Source organism: Caloenas nicobarica, chromosome 2 (genome assembly GCF_036013445.1).
Source record: "Caloenas nicobarica isolate bCalNic1 chromosome 2, bCalNic1.hap1, whole genome shotgun sequence".
Classification (NCBI taxonomy): Eukaryota; Metazoa; Chordata; class Aves; order Columbiformes; family Columbidae; genus Caloenas; species Caloenas nicobarica.
Genome location: NC_088246.1, coordinates 117,340,308 through 117,361,647, shown reverse-complemented (window position 1 = coordinate 117,361,647; position 21,340 = coordinate 117,340,308). Strand labels below are relative to the sequence as shown.

General features: G+C 42.3%; 1 protein-coding gene across 6 annotated transcripts in view; it reads left to right on the top strand.

Annotated features, from left to right (window-relative positions):
• Window positions 1-21,340, top strand: part of KCTD1 (potassium channel tetramerization domain containing 1) — a 103,570-nt gene that overhangs the window by 65,420 nt on the left and 16,810 nt on the right. For 5 of the 6 annotated variants that reach the window (XM_065628266.1, XM_065628265.1, XM_065628263.1 and 2 more), the window contains exon 2: window positions 2,981-3,159. In XM_065628266.1, the coding sequence (XP_065484338.1) occupies window positions 2,996-3,159 (164 nt within the window). In that variant the 5' untranslated portion in view covers window positions 2,981-2,995. Of the gene's footprint in view, window positions 1-2,247; window positions 2,530-2,980; window positions 3,160-21,340 lie in introns of those variants that run through there. The other variant, XM_065628264.1, reaches the window with a different exon arrangement.

The following is a 21,340-nucleotide window of genomic DNA, read 5'->3' as shown; positions in this document are numbered from 1 at the left end:
CTCTTCCAGATAGCTTGCTGGATCCCATTGAGTTCAGTTTCTATGACTCCCTTCTTTCCTCCCGTAATTGTTTCTAAGGAATTATATTTCTAATTATTTTAGGTAGTGGAAGCTTAGTTTACCAGCAGTGCCTTGTTCTAGCCACTCTTTACCTAAGCTTGTTCACTTCCATGTTTGCAGTAATCCAGCGCAAGCAGCGTATTTCTTCAGAGAAACTGCCCTGGTGTTATCCTTTCTGTAGCTGAACCAATACAATGAGTTAACTAATACAATGATTTAACTTTGATCTGTTAAACAAATATCAGTGGTCTTAATGTGGTACCCGTTGGATGGTGATCTTCTGTGCTGTGGTTGTGCTACATAAAAGAAATTGAGTTTTAAGCACTCGCTTCTCAGAATCTAATTTCTGCTTTAATTTCTCGGGGGCAACTGCAGTAGAAATACCATTGCCTAATTTCAAAGTGGTCTCCAAAACAGCAGTGAACTGGTTTTATCTGGGGAAATGTGCTTTGTGAGCTAAGGCTGGAGCAAGGCTACCATTATTGTATTTAAACATTGAGCAGATGGGCATTGCTTCTTGAGGCACAATAAACACAGGTAACTTGAAGGGAGAGTGTTGAGAAGGCGGAGGGTAAAATAAGAGAGAATAAGGTTTTGTTATAAAGTGGTTTTATTTCTTGGGAATTTTAGTAGGTAAACTGTATAAATGGCAGCTTCGTTATGTCTCATTTTTGGAAACTGGTTCCCTTTTTTTTTTTAATTGCCTTGTAAAATGTCCACAGTCCTTTGACCTGTCTCCCATCCTGGCAGTGATGTTTATACTACACATTCTTCTACCGTTTCATGCAGCCGGCACTATCGCAGCTATGCTGAATGAGGTCCCAGTCTAACTACAATATTAACCCTGCAAATCTGTTCATTTTCTCCTGAGCAGCCCCAGGCAGGGTATACAGGAGAATGTGTCCAATTGAAAAACTATTACAAGCTCGGTGGTGCTGCAGTGTGCTAAATTGCAACAGGGCTGTGTTTTTCCTGCCAGAGAGGATCCTGCTAAGGGAGGTAGTAGTGCCTGTCTCATACAAGTTACAGAATTTTAGTTTCAGCCTTCCTTGATGATTTCATTTTTTTCGAACTGTTTGTCTACTTTTAAACACTGAAATGTGTTCCCTTCCTCACATCCACTGCTTTCCTCCTACTAATCGTCCAATGTGTGCTCCCCCCCACCTCCAGTTTGTATCACTCCTTGCCTTCTTACTTTCACCTTTCCAGTTGTTGTTTTAAATTTTTTCTTCATTATTTTACTAAATATCGTGGTGCAGATCAGTAGCATCTTGGGTGGTGGTTGTACCACATAGCATTTATAGCAGACATTAGTTTTGCATAGCGTGTGTACCTTATTTTGTCTGGACTTGTCTTCATTGTGCTGCAGGCAACTCCTCAAGCAATTGTAGTCATTAAGTATGGTATTTCTGCAGATTTATATTAACTTCTGCTTATAAAGAAAGAGAAGAAAACCCAACCTTCCCCCCAACATCTAGACTAGTTGTTTTTCTCCATCCCATTCGTTTTTATCAGTATTTGACCTAAGCTTGCTTTTGCGTATGAAAGAAAATTAGTTAAGTACCTTGTGGTTTATAGATGCCTTTTGTTAAATATTACTTGGATTTATTGTGCAACATCGGCCTGTAAATCATTTCAGTTAGACATTTACCTGGCTCGTGTTGCCTTTATGGTTTGAATCTTTTAACAGCCATGAAAAATGGAGAAATTACATTTTCGGCAGCGAAGGACTTTGCTAGTCCAGATACCGTGTAACTCTCTCCCGTGACCGTGCTCTGCTTCTGCAAGGTTTGCTGCCCGGCTCTGCGGGGATGTTTACAAGGAATCCATTACCTTTCAGGGCTGAAAGACGTGTCGAAAAAACAAAGAGAGTTTTGTGATGAAGTGTACCTGACTTCTCGCTGCTTTGCTTACCTTTTAAATGTAAAGCTAGTGATTTGCAAAGGCTCCTAGTTCTCAAGGCATCCCTGCAAGATTCCACCGCCTATGGAGCTTTTTCCTCCAGTCCAACGCGGGGTTGTCTCAAAAAACCGCTCTCGAATACGTGTCTGTTTTAATCCCCGACTTTGAATGCCGCCTGCCTTACTGGCTCCAGCACATCGGCCTACCCCGCCCTGCCCCGCCCGCCGCGCACCCGGGCTGCGGCTGCTCCTCGCCGGCGTTAACATCGCTGCCTTTGTGACTAAAACTCGGTTTCATCAGCAAAGCGCCGGCTCCCACTCGGCTCTCGGAGCCCACCCGCCTCCCCCCGGGAAAGCCGCTCGGACCTGCCGGCCTATGCGGGGCACGCGGGGGCACCTGTCGCCATACGTTTAACTTTTAAATGGAAAATGTCTTTCTCAAAGGCTGTCGATGTCCAGTGGTCTGCAGTCCATGAGCACTTGACTAGTCCAGGTGTTTCTGCTTCTGTTTCCGTGCTATGTGAATTGGGAGTTCGAGAGAAGAGTGTGCAGGATGGAGGAGTTGAGGGTTTGTATTTCTGTTCTGACTGTGCGGCAGTGGGCTTGGGAAGCAACAGAAAGTCTACCTGGGGTCATCTTATTTAAGAAAAACAGTAATTGCTCTTGACCTTTCTGTCTGTACCTCTTTCTGTCAAAGCCTTCGTCAGTTCCTAAATATGAGAATGACCTTTCTTTTTGGTATGGGTTTTCTGTCACGAGCAGTGTTCAGGAAGGACTTGTTTTATTGAACGTGATTTCTGCTCTGTGGGTTTTATCACTGCATTTCGCCCCACTTATTTAAAACATAGCTAGTAAGACTCTTCGCGCTGGATTGATTTTAAAAACTGCGAAATATTTGTCTGTGCTTTAATAAGATAAAAATCATAAGCTGAGCCTATGAGACAGTGCTATGGATTCAAGACTGTGGGTTTCTGCGAGGTTTTTAAGGAGATCATTAACCCAGGTCTATCTCTTCACAGGACAGTCGGCCCAATATGTCAAGACCTCTGATCACTAGATCCCCTGCATCTCCATTGAACAATCAAGGCATCCCCACTCCAGCACAGCTCACAAAATCCAACGCACCAGTTCACATTGATGTGGGTGGGCACATGTATACCAGCAGCTTGGCCACGCTTACAAAATATCCCGATTCCAGGTAACTTTAAAAAGCTTGTTCTGCATGTCTTTGGCAACTCCTTTTCTTCCATTTCATGCTTGGACATCCTGGGGCTGTCTTAGAATGATAAACTTAGTTCCTTTTGTTTCAAAATTAAATTAGGTTTCTTTGTTCGTAGGAGGTTAGAGACTGACTTTTCTTTCCCTGTTCTACTATGTTTCAGACAAATGGCACTTCTGCAAATCCCTATGTGTTTGTACTGAAAGCAAGCCAATGGTAAAGAGCAGTTACTTTCTACCACCTAGAATTCTGGTTTTATGCCAGCGCACCCGTTCTGTGGTTTATTACATTCAAAAACTGTAGCAATACTGCATTTAAGTCCAAAGGTGGGGGTGTTGTGGTATTTGTTTTTCTTTTGGAGCAGTAACCACTTTCCTGTACTATCAACATGTAATCTCAGATGTGTCACTTGGGGTAAAGGCAAGGTTGTATGTAACAAAATATAGAACGGCATTAACAGAACACTTTTTATAGAGTCTTAGGACTTTTCAAATAATTAGATTCTTAACTCTCACATGCCTTCTGAATGAAACATTTGTGACTCTGGTAGCTTACTGGTATTAAGCAGTTAGGAAAGCTTCTGCATGCATGAGCAAGTGGTGTATGTAGAGTAGATGAAGTAAGAAAGCTTTAAGAAAACAACAGTGCATTGAGCACAGTATGTGTGGATGTCACATGGTGCTGATGGCAGATAAACACTGTAGTGATATTGTAATTCTAAGAGTAGGTTATTAGTTAGCAGATGTTTAATTGTGTCTACAGCATTAGTCTGTACCTTGTCCTTCACCACCTGATCCTGCTGTAGAAGGAAGGTGGTGTTACCTTTGTGGTCTTTCCACTCGCGGAGGGCTTGTGAGTTTCTTGGTGCCGCAACTCTGACTTGACTTTCCAAAAGTATACAAAGCATACTTCATGGGGTGTGATTTTGTTTGTAGTGTGGGTTTCACTGGTGCTACTGCCCCTGCAGCGTTGCCTACGTAATTTTAGGTGGGACTGGAGTAGTGCTAGACAGGGCTAGAGGAAGAGAACAGTAAATAAAGGCATACAAAAGAGAAAGACGTGGGCACATGGCCTTTCTTGTGACAACCTCCGCAAGGAAGGCCAGGCAGAGGGAAGTAATAGAAGCCACGCCAAAGCACAGGCCCACCAGGAGACATTGAAGCAATGTTTGGAAAAACTTGAACTGTTCTTCAAAAACCAAATCTGTTGTTTTGGAGAACTTTTATTAGGACCTGCTTGTATCTAGCTACTAAGAGTTGTGATTACATAGCTTTTTTCAGTAGTTGGAGTAGTGATGGTGTTTGAAAATGTTATGTGTGCAGTATGAGAGCCTGCTGCTATTAATACATGCAGCTTCTCTTTCCGTGTCAAATTCACAGGGACAGCATATTACTTGAAGTGAAGAAACGCTAAAATGTCTTTCATAAGAGTGTATGGTGGCAGTGGAATTTAAGCTTAATGTATTCTGTGTTCAATTGAGCCATTATAGCACTTGAAAGTGAAAGCTATGGCTGTACTATCAAAGCCAGTTTAATAAATTAAACATTTTAAAGCACTTCAAACATAATTTAAAGAAAACCCAAACTCTGAGTTACAGTCATTCCGTTTCAAGTCGTTCTGACGTGTTTGTGTTTCAGTTCTGACAGTAAATGTCTTTTGAACCCCTTGATGAGTGAATATTTCCAGTGTAGCTGTTAGAACCTGGAATTCCCAGCCACTTCGAGAACTTGAGATTTTTTTTTTTAAACATTAGCAGCTTCAAAAGAGCAATTACTAAACTCATTTGGATGTAAAGACAATGGCATGAAGCAATAAGCTGGCAAACACGACATAGTGGTTTGGTTTTTGTCTGTGAGATTTTACTTTTTTTCCAATGGAGGGGATAGTGTGTGTATGTATCTACCTATCTACATATATATATATGGTGAGTGCCGGGTACAAATTATCAAGTAATATTTGGACCTTTATAGAAATTGTTCATGGGAGCCTGACCTGGTCAGTCTACATCTACAGTCTAACTTTGTTAGTTAATCCAAGGTTTTAGTCAACATTGCTAGTATGTTTTTCTCCCAATATCACGAGTGCGAATGAGATCAAAACTAAGGTAGGTTCTCATAGATATCTTTGGGCCAGTTGAAGCCTCCTGAGGCTTACTGTTGTATGAGGTATTGTCTATGAAAAATAAGGTCTTGATTATCTTGCCTGAAAGAGCACTGCTCCAGGGATGAGTCAAGGCATCGGTTGCAGGCTCCAGCATCTAACAGGTTGAGACATGAAAGTCATTAGGCTTCTGAGTCGTATTACATGTAGTCTAAGGGCCAGAAGCCTAAAATGAACCTTTCATCTGTGGGCCAGGTACCAGAGTCATCTTTCTTTGAGCGACTGAAAGGGTGATATCCAAACCAGCAGCTTTGGAGTCACTGTGAGTTGCTGGTGTGAAGGAGACCTATCCTGATAGAGCAGTCTCTGCTTTGGAGCAGGTGTACTCATCCTTCTCCATTTGGGTTCAGTAGCATCTCAGCTTGTGCCTCTGTTTTTTCCTTCTTGGACAGTAGAGTAGGAATTGGAAAGAGTACTGTAAAGAGTATTCTTTAAATGATATCAGGTAAAGACTTGTAGCTCTCAGGGCTCATTTTCCATAATTCTTTTGTTAGATCCTCCAAACTAGTTTGTGATTTGATATATAAAAAACCTACTGACAGGTATCTATTAATTCCTCCAAAGAAACCCAGGTGAGACTATAAAAGCATCTTGCTATGGTTGCTGAGTCCCTGCTTTTTGGTATGGAAAGACCATTGATGGCTTCTCTCAAATGTTCTTGTGATGGAAAAACCCAAGGAATCGGAGCCTGCTAGTGTTTTGACCAAAGACTGACACAGTGAAGCAATCCAGCAGACAAGCAGCTTGTCTAACAGATGTTTTGAATTGAGTAATCCTAGAATTTTAAATTCTGAAACTGAAATAATGCTAAAAACCACCCAAATTAGTTTTAAAATCCAGTAGCATAGAATTCAAAGGAGTCCAGTTATACTCCAGACCAGAGAGAACCTACTGTTTTCACAAGAAAGATCCCATATGATAATTTTATCTCACCAACAGGCTTCAGGTTCTCCCAAGCCACCAGTGAGACCATGCCTCAGACATAATATTGTAGCTGAATAATACAGTTTGCCAGACTTAAGCTTCAAGAAGAGGCAATTTGAATCAGTATATCTACCAAGAAGGCTTAATGTAAAGTCAGTCTTCTGAATGAAATAGTGATTTTCTTTAAATGTCTGAGAAGGGGGAAGGTGTCCTTTTGTGCAGCTCTCTTCACCAGGACTGTAGACCTTGATGCATTCCCCCATATACAGATTATTCCTCCTGTTTTTGAGTTGATGACTGATGGTTATTCATATGTCCATGTGAATGGACCAAGCAAATTGTTTCTACTCTGTGAAGAGTCTTATGGTTTTGGAATTTGTTCTGTTTTTAACTAGAACATGCTCCCCTCAACAACCTCTGGTTTACTTGAAGCTACCGGATCTGCAGGGTTCTATCTGGCAACACTAAATTATCTGTTAAAGATTTGAGTGCACTAAATTTGTTATTATTTTGTTTTTATAAGTGAAAATTTTTTAAAAATAGGTCTGCTTTCCACTGCCAAGAAAAAAAAAAACACCTCATATTTTTTGTTCCAGGGAAGATGGACACAAGATGTGGATCTGCTAAAGGAGGCTTTCTCCTCTGAGAGCTGAGGCACATGCATGCTTTCCCATTGTTCCCTATGGTCACCAGAAAGTCTGAGGAAAATGGGTTGGGGTTTTAGGATTTATGAGTATGAGTAGAGGAAGCACAAGTGTGTTAGTTCTGAAATTTGAAGCTGAGCAGCCTACTCCTTCTTTCAGTGCATTATCGTCTTGCAGTAGCATTGAACTCTTTGCATGGAGTCAGCATTCCTACATCTCTCAGCCTTAATGCTGCCTGTATAGTATCTACCAAAAGTTCCTGAGCACCAGGCTAAGACAACCTCAACTATCAGAACAAAATGAGAAGATGTTTAACTCTGATCATATGAGCATCAGCTGTATGATATCAGCAATATCAGCAGCATTGACTATCTCGGAAGTTCAAAGCATCTGGAGTTTTAATTAGTTCTGCCCAAGTCACCTGGTACAAATATTTGCATAACACCATGGCATTGGGTTGCCACATCCTGTATTGCCACCATAGAATGGGATGATTTCATTTAAAACCTTGTATATATTTCTTGGTAGAACCTTTCAGGGTATCTGTTTGCATTGCTACATCTCCCATCTTGAGTTACTCCCTGTGTATGAAGATGGATTCTTATATAGTATTTCACAATACTGCCAAATTTCTGCCCAGGGCTGTTTCAGTTTTCATATGAACCAATCCATTCGTGTCCCAGTTTTCTTACCCAATCTTCACTCTCAGCCCTCAGGGAAATTAAATTTCACACACTTGGATCCAGTTAGGACACTGGGATTTTTTGGGTTGGTAAAGGTTTCTTTTTACATCAAGAACACAGAATTACTTAGGAGAATGCCCAGACTGTCCTTGGCCTTTTTTGACAGTTTGCGAACAAGACTTACCCTTCCTAAGTTACGTAGGTGGACTTCCAAGGACATGCTATGAATTAGGCAGGTTAGCACCGTCCACCTTCTTCAGAGCTTTGGCAATTTCTGTTGTCTGTGGACTGTGCCTGTTTCCAAAATAAGACACCAGCCTGGCCCTTAGTTTAAACTTCTGCAGGTTGCAACACCATGCTGGAGACTTCTGTTTTGGTAGGAGATCTGTTATGGTGGGGCTCCCTCCGCAATACCTCCATGACAGCAGCCCCATCGCACGTTTCCTACTCACCTTAGAGCAGTTTGAGAGATACTATCCAACCGATGCTAATTGTTTGAAGAAATAAATCCAAATATTCGTAACAATCAGAATTTGAGGATTTTTTTTTTTTAAGGAAATACTGACAGAGTGGGTGTTGCTGTATATTTATTTCCACTCTCCTTATTTGGATTCATCTTCCTGAAAGGCACATCTCTACCTGTGGAGGTATTTTGTCATCACTCTAGAGTAGCAACATGTAAAGTCTGATAAGGTGGTAGTTCTTAAATCACCGTGACACTGCAGTAGCTAGACTACAGTAGGCTTGCACTTTTTGAGAACAAACATTGTGTTTTAAGTGTTTAAAGATCAAGCTTCCTTGAGAGTTTTCGATGCTGCTGTACACTAGCTCAGTCTGCTGTGTTAGATTAGATGGTCCAGGTTGCAGATTTTTAACATTTTGTAATATTCCTGGCAGGGGGGAATAGGCAGAAGAGGTTGGCAGAAGCTCAGTTTAATCTTCGTTACCTATCAATGGCTTTCTCATCTAGTTATTCACCTTTTATATTTCATCATTTGATCACTGCATAGTCTTGCGGCAAGAGAAAGGGAGGGCTTGAAACAGGGAAATACATTGACGCTCTCACTGACCTGTTCTGTGACCCAAGATAACTGATTTTACTTTGAGCTTTGGTTGCTTCCTACCAAGGTTAACAAAAAAGGAATTTGTAAAATGCTTTGGGATGATGATTGAATGTGTAAAAGATTACTATCTCCAACTGTAAATATTTATAGATGCCAGTAACTGAGATATAAACAGTTGATGATGTCAGTATCATCAGCAATGTGTATTAATAAAAAATAAAATGTTGATTTGTGAGGACCAGACTCTCAATACAGTTAGGCAGTACAGCAGTTTCGGTTGGAATGATAGTATGCTTTATACCTGTTTCAAGAAATTCAGAGAATTTATGCAACTGATATTGTGAAGAGAAATCTTTTGTAACACACATCTGTCAATAAACAGCTCAGAGGGGTATTGTCTGGTCCTGGCTGAACCAAGATTAATTGTGTCTCTAGGTGTGCATATTGAACTTAGGGTACATATTGACATCATTTTGCCTCAATTAATGACCACCACTGGTCAGTCATCACTCTCACCTCAGTAAAAGTGAATATTTTCTGAATCTTAGTCCTATAATATGTCTGACTTGCAAGCTCAGCAAGTCGTTGCTGTTGCTTGTAGCTGATGACTAGGTGAAAGAAATAGCATGATCAGATTAGCAGGTTCTCACATCATGTGGTCAGTAACTGGTGGTGAGTCATCACCGAAAGGAACCATGGAGTCTGTGTCTTCCTCTTCTGAGTGTCAGTAAAAGTGCTTTTGTGTATTGTTTATTTGGAGGATAAAAAGCAGGGGTTTGTACTTGTTCAATACTTTTGCACTCAAATGTGTAAAATGACTGCAAAGTCAAGATAGTGGATTGTTAGAGTACTTTCACATATGCAGACCCAGGGAAAGCAGTTGTGCAGACTTGATGTGGCAGGGGTTCATGACACACTTAACTGTGGCTGCGTGGCTATGACAGCGTGGAAAGAAATATTCAGGGGAATAAATTTCTACTTTCAGGAGTGCTACAAAGCTAAAGGCTTCAGCTCCTTATTTCTCAGACTAGTAGTCCTGTGAAGTAACAGGTTGTCAATAACTAGTTGAAGGGTCTGTGCTCCGAGAAACCCTTTCACTGCAAAGGCTGCTTGATATCAGCTCCATGGATGGAAATTTGTCAGTGAGAAATAGTTTGCTGTGGTAGTGTTTGCACTTTTCTACTCAGTCATGTGGCTTATTAAACCAAGCTGAAGGCACCCAAGCAGTATTTCTCATTCTAACTGACCAAGAAAATACTTGGGGAGGAAGAAAGGAGTGCTGAGTCTATGGGTCTTGCTGGTCTGGTAAGGAAAAGCCTATTAGAAACTTGAGGTGTCACCGAAGTATTCTGCTTATGCATCACTTCTGATAGGGTCCAGGTTTGAACCAGTCTTGAGGTTCAGTGGTTTGTTTTGCCTCTTGCTGTACTCAGTCCTTGCACTCAGGAGCCTCTGTGTGTTAGCACTAGGTTCTCATCCTGCTCGCCCATGAACTGTTTGTACTTCATTTGTCTTTCATAAATCGCAATGTAGTTGCTAAGCAAATTGGCATCTAGTACATACGTAACTGCAGAAGTAAACATTTGGCTTCCAGTTTTACCGTCAACACGCGGCTACCTCTTGGGTGTGTTTGGAGCTTTAGGATATAGATTCCAATTTCTGGCTTACTTCTTTCTGGTAATGATCAGCCTTCTGACTGGGTTTCACAGGTACAAGTCTGTTTGCCATTTGGGGATGTATTTGCAAAGTTTCCCTAGGAAATGGTGAAAACTATTTAGGACTCAATGTTTATCTGCACTGATTTTTGTGCAAATAATGCATAAATGCTGTGTTGACCTGGGGAATGTCACCGGTTCCTGTTACGTGAATGTGTCTTCTAACTTAACTGGTTTGCAGTTTATTCAAATGTAGTCATATCTTAATGAGACAACTGTCATCTGGCAAGCTTTATTTCTCCTTTGTTATTCATTCTCAGTCTTTCTTTCCCTGCATGTCGCTGTCTCTTTAACTCCTGCCCTTCAGTATCTGTGTTCTGTCCCCATTCTTCTCTGAGCATCCACCCTATTTTTATCATCTGAATTCCCTCATTGCTTTGTCTTAAATTTTTTTTCATCTACGCTTTTCTATCTCTGTTGGAAGGAGTCAGAGATCACACGGATCACAAGTGATCTTTACCTGACCAGATCAAGGCACGCTGCTTGCTTACTTGTCCCTTTCTCCCCACACGTCCTTGGTGTTCTGGCTTCTGTTAATGCTGAGCTTCCTTTGAGTAGTTAAGCAGCCAGCATATTTTATAGATATCTCAGATAATGCTTTCACTCTTAGTGACATCAGTTGAAAGGGTGCTCTGAGGCTCGTGGATATCCATCTCTTTTTTTGAGTCTTTGAATTGATAATCAAATAAACTGTTTCCAGCTGTGATGTGTACATTAGCTTGCATCTGTAGCACTCTTCCAGCACAATTGTTTCTCCACCTCATTTGGACAATTTTCTAGGCACTTTCAAGGCCCTTTGTGCTTGCTTCAGGGAACCAAGGGGCTCCTGCAACAGTTTGAAAGCACCTAAGCTGAGCTTGTAGCTACTTCTTGTGGCACGCTTTGTAGGGGCACGCCTTGAGGAAAGCAGTGAGCTCACGGTCACCTTCCCACCCAGTCCTGCCACTGTGCAGTGCCGTGTGTGCAGACACTTGGGCTGGCTCAGGTGCTCGAAGCGATATAGCGCAATGCTCCACCTGGACTCGTTTATCCTGCTTCCAGCTAACTCAGCTGTGCCGCGTCTGGTACCCAAGCTAATTACTGCAGACCTATCTTTTATATTTCTACATGCTGCTGCGTTTTGCAGAACAGGCACTCGGTGAAGGTGAGCAACACTGACAGTTCGGTTTCCATGAAAATAAAAAAAAAAATTCTGTTCGTGAAGGATTAAAAAAGGTGAAAGGTGAGAGTGATAGAAAGATGCAGGGCTTTTGTTCATGAGATGGTTGAGCATAGCAGTGTTAAATGCAATGGGGTATAATTCAGTAGTTTGCCAATTTATAAAGATTAATTCTACCTCTTAGACCCCAGTGGGGTTTTCATGTTAAAATGTGACATGCCTGTCAGTCAAATGGTAGACATAATTGTTCTTTAAGTGACCTATTAAAATCCCATTCCTTTTAATTAAAAATTGTATTTGTGTTCTCACACAGGCCATATTTGAATGGCAAAACCTCTTTCCACATGAGGCGCGTTGCAGGTAGAGAGCTGTCACAAGCTGTGTGACACCACGTGAAACGGGAGGAGTGATTGAAGTCCCAGGGCAGCAACATGTGGTTCGCCTTCAGCTCCCACTGGCATGGAGGGAGATGGAGGGATAAGCACCATCTCCCAGGTCCACACCCAAACCCTTTGCATTCCTTGCCTAAGAAATCGCTTGTAGTTACTTATAGTGGCATAGAAAGTTGTAAGACACAGCATTTGCCATAAGTGTGTCACTTCAGAGCAAATGATGGATTACATCCTTCCACACCCCAAAAGTGTTCCTTGTGCTGTGATTAAAAAATAAATGTTGCAATGTTGAATTGGAATATTTTTTTGGCCTACAATGAATTTGTTTTGTTAGGTTGCTTGGATGTAGTTGCAACAATGTCAGTGTATTAAGCCTGGGTACAGGGTAATGGTTTCCTGCCACTGCCCCAGTGCCAAGAACTGCTTTGCTTAGCAGCTCTATTACTGTTTATCTCCATCAGCAGTAGTGATTATTTTGCTTCTGCAAAACTTTTTTTTCTTGTTTTGTTGCTCATATGCATACTATAAATTATAGTTCTGTGCGAATGCTAACCACAAATCCTAAACAGCAGGAACCCTGCCATGGCAGAGAGCGGCTGTGCTGGGAGCTGGTTTTAGGTTTGCCCGAACTTGCCGGCGATCCGAGGGGAAGAAGGTGTTCCAAACCGTGAAGGTCTGCTGGGCCCCTTCCACCCATCTGAAAATTGATCCCTCTTAAACAGTTTAGAGGGCCCTCAGGGTCTTCCAGCTTACATAAAAAATGAGAAAGCCCTTCCTGTCTTAGAGCAGCGCAAGCAGTCAATACAAAAGAGAAAAATGATCTTTTAAGTGTATTCCATTGAATGCATTATCTCGAGGGCTCGTGTGTGATGCTTCATCAAAACATCATCATCTTGGTGATACATGGGAGAGAGGGTGAGGTGGCATTCGGGGCATTTCAGAGAAAATGCTGCGGTGCTCTCAGTGCCACAGGACAGGCTAAATAGGATACAAGCCAGAAAATGAGAGCTGCAGAAAAACTGATAGGTTGCTCCTTGTAACAAATTGATTTCATATTTTACATGTTTGAAACAAATCGTTCAGGAAAAGTTTTGAATGTTTATTCTGTAGGTATGAAAGTCCTATTGGGCATCTCTTACAATGATTGCTTTGGTTTCGATCTGAATACAAACTTTCTTTCAGACTTTTTGCATTATAATGATAAAATAAGAAAAGAAAGAAAAATCAGTGTTTTTACCATCAGTGCATTCTAGCCTTGTTTGGGGAGGTTGTGAAAGGACTGGGCAGCACTATCATGAGCTAGATTCATGTTGAATTTCTGGTGCTTGTGAGTGAGTGTGTCACAACTGTTAGTTTTTAAACACTGAAGTTTTGACATCTCTTGCATGCCTGTATTAATGATTTGTATGTTTTTCTTAGACTACCATGAAAGAAAGATCTTTGATTTCTGCTGTTCTGAGTTTGTGGTATTTACCTAATGGCAAAGTGGTGTTTTCTTACCAGATTATGTGGTTAGGAGCTGATTTTTTTGCTGTTAGTGTTTCCTTACTGCAAATAATAAGGATGTTGCTCTTTTGTTGCTTATGTGCAATAAAACAAAGAAGAAATCAGATTTGTTTTCGAGAGTGACTAGTATCAAAAATTCAGAAGTGCTATTAAAAAAATATTTTGGAGGGCAAAGGGAAGAATGAAGAAGTATTTTAGAATGCAGCTGAGCTGTCAAACACATCCTTTGGGGTGTCCTCCATTTCCTTTGGTGAAAGGTTTGCTTAAATAAACTGAGTGGTAGGCAGTGGGTGTGTGCTTTTGCACAACAACATACACCCAAGTCCTTTGTTGGATAGGGTGATCCTAAAGGCAGAGTGCTGTCAACATTCCTAATTTGTTATTACCCAATAACTCACACCCTCCAGTGTCTTGGGACTGCAAAACACTTTTTACCTAGCCTTCCTACATGAATAATGAAGCACATCAAATATTCATCCCATTATAGTCAGCCTCTCTCCTGACTAAGGGTTGCCAAATGCAATTGGACATACTTCTGACATAGAATTCCAGGCTATATCTATGTTGGAAGGGTTTAGTCATAATTCTTGACTTCTGGGGAGGGACTAGATAACACCATGCTGGTAATTTCTCCAGCCTCAAAAGCTATTGTTTATTCACTTTTGCTATTAAATTCTGATTTACTTGCAGTATCATTTCAGAGTTTAGAATTTTGGGGGGGCGTTTTGTGCTTGGAGCTCGTCACATGAAACTGCTCATGTTCTGTTTGAAACAATGAGATGATTTGTTTGTTCTCCTAGTGCTGTGAGTACAGCCACATATGACTGAAGTCACCATCAAGCATATGAAAAGCAGACAGTTAGCATGTATACTTTTCAAACACGTAGACCGTATTTATTTTCCTCTTCAGTGTTTTCGAAACATTCTGCTGCCCATCGTGATTGGCTCCCGGTATCCCAGTGTCTTTTTAAATGGATTTTTGTCATGTCTTGCTTAAGTTCTCAAAAACAATGTCCTCATCCTTTGCAGAATATTAACGTGTAATTTTACTTTACTTTGTGAGTAAGCTCCCCTGAACATTAGTCTTTCCTCTGGCCTCTCAAAATCTGATGATGTTGTGCCATACCCCTGCTCAGGGCAGGGTCCAGCCCCGCTGCAGGGAGTCATGTCGGCCCCAGCGTGCTGCTGCAGGGGAAAGCCCTGTCACAGTGCCCAACTTTTTGGCTCAAGGGGGATGCACCAGGAGGGAAGTGGTGGTAAATGTTATTCTTGGAAGGTGTAAGCTGGGGGAATGGTGGCCGGAAAGATGCCTCGCTGCTTGTATTTCCCCCATGGAAGACCTAACTCATGGGGAAAGGGAGAGGAGAAAAACTGCTGCTTTTTTGTAGCTATTTAGAGGCTCTGCTTTTTATCAAGCATTCTCATTTTCCTGGCTTCTAATGTTGTTGTCTCATAAAGCTGGGCCTTGGGCCATGCCTTTCATGCCGGCCTTTTCCTGCTTAGTAGCTAACCTCGATAAACTCATCAGCAGAGCTACAATTGTGCTTTCCCGCTTCTGCTTTGGATTAATGGCGTAGCTCTCCAAAACTGAATGGATGCTGCTCTCTGGACCACAGAGGTCTGGTTCCAGGTGAGCGTTTAATTCCCTGCTTGGGAAGCAGAAATAAAAGCCCTAATCAAGTATGTTTCATGCTCCTCTCTTCAGTAGGCTCAACAAAAGGAAGGGTGAAAAGGGTGCTGTTGGAAGTTACTGCTTGTCTGGTATCATTACAAGGCACGAAGCATTGGTTTAAAAATAGAAACAGGTGATATGGCTGCAACTTGCATTTAGCTTCCATGTGGGTCACTTTATTTCCTATTAAAATGCTAAGTAGTTAAATCAGAGGCGTGAATCCTTCTTCCTTATTAATGAAGTCCTGAAAATATGACAAACGCAAAGGGCCCTGGGAGTGATGAGGAGCATGTACCAGGCTTCTGTACCAGACAAAAAGTGTAAAACTGGTATTGCAGTTCTCATTCAAAGAGGGAAGAATTAGTCGTGTTGTTCTCCACACCTGTCCTCCAGCCTGCAGAAGCTCTGCTGGGGCATGCTGGGCCATTCCCAAGCAGGAGAGCTTGGCTGCAGCTCCTCTGGGAGCATCTCTTCCAAGGGCTCTTTCTGTTGTTATGAAGCACCACTCCGTCCCTCGGCTTTGCATACCTGAATATTTTTCTTGCAGCATGCTTCCACTGGGAAAGGTGAAAGCTTTATCAACTGGAAATTGCAGAGTCTGCAGACAGAACAAAATAAATGAGGTGAGGTGTGTGTGTGTGTGTGCCCCCCCCCCCCCAAAAAAAAAACAACCAAACCACAACAAAACAAACCAACCAACCACACACAAAACCAAAAAACCAAAACAGGGTCAGTGAAATCTAGTCCTGATAAAGATCGTTTATTGTGGCACGTTGCTGACTAAATGTACATCTGAAATGAGGGCACATCCATCATAGCAGAGAGAGTTTGTTTTCCCCATCGCTGTCCTAATGTTATTCTGCCGTAGTAACGAAACGTTTGCCAGCAGGGTGGCGAGGGAGCGCGCTGGGAGGGCGGGTAGGGCAGAGCCGGTGTTCCTGGTAAGAAGTGACTCCGCATGGTTCAGCTGGCAGGAATGTGTTCCTGTCGGCTTTCCCTGCTTCACAGGTTGAGATGAACCCCCTTCTTTGTCTTGTCTAAGTGTACACTGGTAATAAATAATAAGCTAGTGATGTGCTCCCGAAAGTACGTGTGGAATTGAATTTTGCCTGTGTTCACAGACTCTAGGGAGCGAACGTGTCTTGTCTGACTCATCCTGCAAAGAAGCCTGAGCTGCTCTCTGCAGTCACACAGTGGCTGTTTCTGTACCTCTCAGTATTGTTTGGCAGAGGATTTTCCACAAAGATCAACCAGCCCTTGAAGCACAGTGGAGAAATACCCCTTCCTTTTGACAGCCTGTTATGAGGTTCAAGTCGTCGTCAACAGCTCTCACTGATCCCTGCAGAGCTGTCGCTAGCTGCCTGTGCATTACTGGTGCAGATGTGGCGGACTCCTTCCTTCCTTACAGCAGTGTAAATCCCTGGGGCATATCCCTGCCAGAGGTCTTTTAACGTCAAAGCAGGTGGGTATGGGCCAGTGGCGATTAGAGGTGGCACGGATCGCTTGTGTGCCTGCACCACTGCTGCCCGCTGCATCTGGAGCTCTGCCTGGGCTGCTGGATGCAGGGATGGACCAGTTGGGCTCGGGGCAAGGATCTGACAGGGGCAGCGGCAAGCAAATCTCAATCCTCTTGCTGCTTTTCTATTGACTGTATTGCTGCAATGTCAGTGGTAATACCACAGAGCTGGATCTGACCTCAGGTACCTTCTCCCTCCTGTTAAAACCCATCACGAAGCTGGTGCTCAGCAGCAGGTTCTGCCTTCTGCTTCACAGCTGGGCACCTGGGGCCATTTTGCCTCCTGTGATATTTTTGGTAGGCGTCTTGTGGTATACACTGGGGGAAGAAAAGCTATGCAAAAGTGAGTGGCAAAGGACCACACCATAGATTTCCATCACAGGACTGCTTGGTTAATGCAAAGGAACACAGACTTTCATGCATGTGATGGTTAGCAAGAGAATATACTTTCATGGTCTGGCTCCATAGTCAGAGTTGGTTGTTTTAAGACATTATCTTTTTCCATATCCCTTCCTTTCATTGTGTTAATTGGTTTCTGCCTGCCAGTAAATTCTCGAAAAGTAGTTTTTTAGAAAGATAATGGAAAATCATCATCATCTCCCCATAGCCCCAGACTGTATATTGTAACAGTGGTGGCTTGTGGAGAGATGGGGGTGGAGGGCTTTGATGAAACAGTGCAGCTCTTGATTACCCCGAAACTTATCTTCAGGCTTCTGCACCTTTCAATAATGTGGTTCTGTAGATCTCCTGTAAAGATAGTAGAAAACAGTTATATCTATGCCTTTTGGTGATGCAAGAGAAAAAAATCAGAAATCTACCAAAACACTTGGATTTCTGCTAAATTAAAATTTTATTACATTCAGATATAGAGCAAAAAGTATTGGCATTAAGTATCTACACAAGTGGAGGGGATAATGCAAGGTTGTTGTAACATATTTTATTTTCAGCAGGCACAGAGAGGAAGGGGACTGTTTGAAACATTTTTTTCCCTCCTGAGCATACCTGTATTGGAACTGGCATTATTCTGAAAAACTGTAGGTTTGAAATTCAGGATTTTTCTCACTGAATTGGTAGTTTGTTTGTTTGTTTGTTTTTTAAATCAGTTTGTTAAGGGAATCATAGCCTTTTGGCATATATACCTGTGTTGTTAGTTAGAGCAAGCTGCAACTTAAATCTATTGATACAAGAGTCATGCGGTGGTACCAGTGTCTGGGGACAGGTGCAGATGCAGTATAGAAAGATATTTAGGCAATGGCTTTTTTGTTCTGTTTTTTAATCCAACTGTAGTTAAATTTCATTCTGTCTTTTTAGAGAAAGTCTTCAAAAATTAAGTCAACAAAGTAATGAAAAGGTACGAACTCAAGCAGTAGGCTGCTCAATGATCAACATCTTTCTGCTAGTTTAAAAGCAGTGGTCAGCTTGGTAGGCAACCTGGTTGATTAGCAGCCTGGAATTGCCACTGTGCTGGTTTCTACCAGGAAGATCACAAAAGACGTAAGATCTGTATCCTCACTATTGTAAATCCTCCAGACTGATGGAGTTATGCTTATTTGACTGTCTCTCCACAGCTTGTTTCCCACTCGTTTGCCTGCATTCAGAACTTATTAGTGGCTACGTGACAGAGCTGTCATAATTTTTCAACCGTGTGATCACCACTGAAGCGGTGCAGGAGGTGTACATGGAATGAGATCCAGTCCTGTGTAGGTGGGCTGGGCTGGATGGTCTGTGTCTGTCTGTCTGTCCGCCGGCTGTAGCTCCATCCTAGAGTCAGCTCACTGCAGCACCCTGCTGAAATACTTGAGCCTGTCAGACTGCCTGCATTTAGGAACTGAGGATCCTAACACACTTGTGGTATAATATGACTTCGGACGGCACTCTACAGAAGAGTTTCCTCTGGTAAAGCTGTGTCTCTGGAAGAAGCTGGAGAACAGTCGGCTCCACCGTGTAACTTGAACTGCAGGGTAAAACAGCACTTAGATTTAAAAGGTTACAAATTCCTACATATTTTAGGAGCACTGCAAACTGTTGCTCGCAACTTCATATCATATAAATGAGTTACTTTTTATTTAATAAGGCCTGGTTTTCTATTGAAATGAGTATCTAGGAAGAATAGTTTTAGACTGCGTTTAATATGTGGATTTCAGTACAGTTGGTTTCTGGTCATTTTGTGAGTGGAATATGTTTGCCTTAACATGAGCAGGTAGCACCTGTGCAGGATTCCTGCCTGGACTCCTGTGGCTGCTCCAGGAGGGCACAAGAGTGTCCCCCTGCCATCTCCCAGCCCTTTGGAAGTCCCAGAGATGCCCTAGAGCAGGGGCGTCAAACTCATTTTCACCAGGGGCCACGTCAACCTCGTGGTTGCCTTAAAAGGGACGAATATAATTTTAGGACTGTATAAATGCAGGAGTAGAGCATCTCGAGTGGCACCAGACACCTGTGTTTAGGCAGCTGAGTTGCATCCTGGCTGTGTTGTATTAAAGGCACCGTGATGTAACAGTTTTATCATGTGGTATTTTTGAGGATTTCACTGGCTGCAATTATAGTGTCTGTTTTCACATATGTGGATTAATTATTCCTTACGCCACTATTTATGGGGCTGTATTGCTTCTGTGCTCTATCTCAGTTCTCTTCCTTTCTTCTTTCTCTGCCTCCTCCACAAAAATACATCTGACACACTGTTGGTTTTGGTATGGCTGCAGGGATGATTACACCATGACAGCATCTAATTTAATAAACAATAAAGCCACTGTTTTGTTTATGTAAAGTTTGTCAATGGAAATAATGTTATCTGTGTGTTTTTTATCACCTCCACTACCAGCAGAATGTTGCAGGCGTGGCTTCAGTGTTTCTAACCTATGCATTAAGCATTATTTATTGCTCAGAGCCACTGTCTAAGCTGTTTTAGGTGGACTTTCCTGTCCTCTTAACTGATTAGCACACAGGTTTTGTGTGAACTGATTTGGTTAATAGTGTGAGTTTCCTCGTTACTGAACTGCTTAAATCATTTCAACCTCTAGCATGGAAGCAGTTAAACATGTAAATGTATGGGAGTGAGTTATTCAGGTATAAACAGGTCTCTCTATGTAGGCACATGTCTGTGTCCACACCAGGAATCACAGCGATGTAATTGTAAATGCATAAAATTTAGAGTTAATCAAAACAAGGGCAGCGTATGGTCTTGTGTTTCTCATACTAAATTCTGTGGTGATAACACCCGTATCTCGTTTGCCTCTGTTGTGTATGCTCTCATGCTATCCAGATTGCCTTTCTCAAAGAATTTATAATCTATGATGTTAACCTGGAATTACTATTTTCAGTCCAGGTAGAGGAACATATGAGCAGTTGAGCTAAGTGGTAAAGCAAAACACAAGTGTTCAAAGGAGGTGTAATAAATTTGCTATTGTGTAGCTGACCTTTCAGCTTTTCTTGTTACGATTTAAGTCAGCTTTATGGGAAAAAAACATCATTGAGGCAGCCAGGGAAACCTTAGTTTGTCATTTTCATGGTGTATCTTGTAGTAATACCATCTCCAATACATGATTGCCTGCTGCTGTGCACAGAGAAATGTGATGCTTAATTAATAAACAGGTCAGCACCAGCTCCTGTTCCTCCACACAGTTCAGCATGTGTCCTTGGGCTGTATTTTCTGCACGTTATTCAAGTTCTGTTCTGAAGAGTTATTCTTGCATGCTTTCTTTGCAGCATTCTTTAGTCCAGTACCTTCTTGCTTCACTCAAAGGAACTCAAAAAATCAGACAGGCATGCTTAGTGGGAGCATCGTGCAGGAAGTCTGGCACATGCTTGGACAGTTCGTTTCTCCAGGGCAGCCCCAGCCTTACCTGTGTTCCCTTTCTGAAGCTCCTTCCTTATCCATTAGACCTTCTCTTACTACTCCAACAGGTGAAGCTGGGGTCCCATGGGCAGCAGTCTGATACGCTTTACAACCCTGGCTTCCCCCCAGATCGTGCGGATGGAGGATGCTGTGGGAAAACAGTAGGTCATTGAAGACCAAGTCTAAAGTTCAGAGGGAAGTCTGCAAATGAAAAGTTGCAGAAGCATCTCTAATATTTGACATAACTTGTGAAGCTGTTTTTGACTACCTGTAATAACGTTCTTTGTGTGAGTATTTTATTCCTTTGTCTGTTCTCGCAGGGCTTTAAAAAAGCAGGCTGAACATCCTTTCCACCTTCCCTGGCATACTCGTCTTGTGACAGTCTGAGCCCAAGTTCAGCAGCAGGGCTGAAACCTGTTAATCTTTCACAGGTTTCTGCTGCAGAAGCTAGCCGCAGCACATTGTTGTCCTCTGTGTGAACTGCACTTGAGAAGGATGTTACGAACTTTGCAAGTGACTTTCATGGGTTTATTGAGAGCAGAGGAGAGAGGATGTTTGGGAATACTTTATTCCATTCTGGGCTCTGGAGGACAGTGTTTCCTAGGGATACATGCGCACCATAGTTAACAGCTAAAGGTTTTAGAAGAAATTCCTCTCTCGGAATTGTATTCATTAATGAGAAGGGTTTTCTTAGGCTGTAATGTAGAAGTGGCCTCTTTCTCTCTTGAGAAGCACTCCCCGTAGGATCCCCCATACAGCATGCAGAAGTTGGCTGTACAATCTCTTGCCTTTATGGGCTGCAACATTTGTGCAGCTCTTGTGAAGGGAAGGGCAAATGTGTTCTTGTCCTGCCTATGGAAACCTGTTTTCCTTTCTCGTAGAGGAGGCAGCAG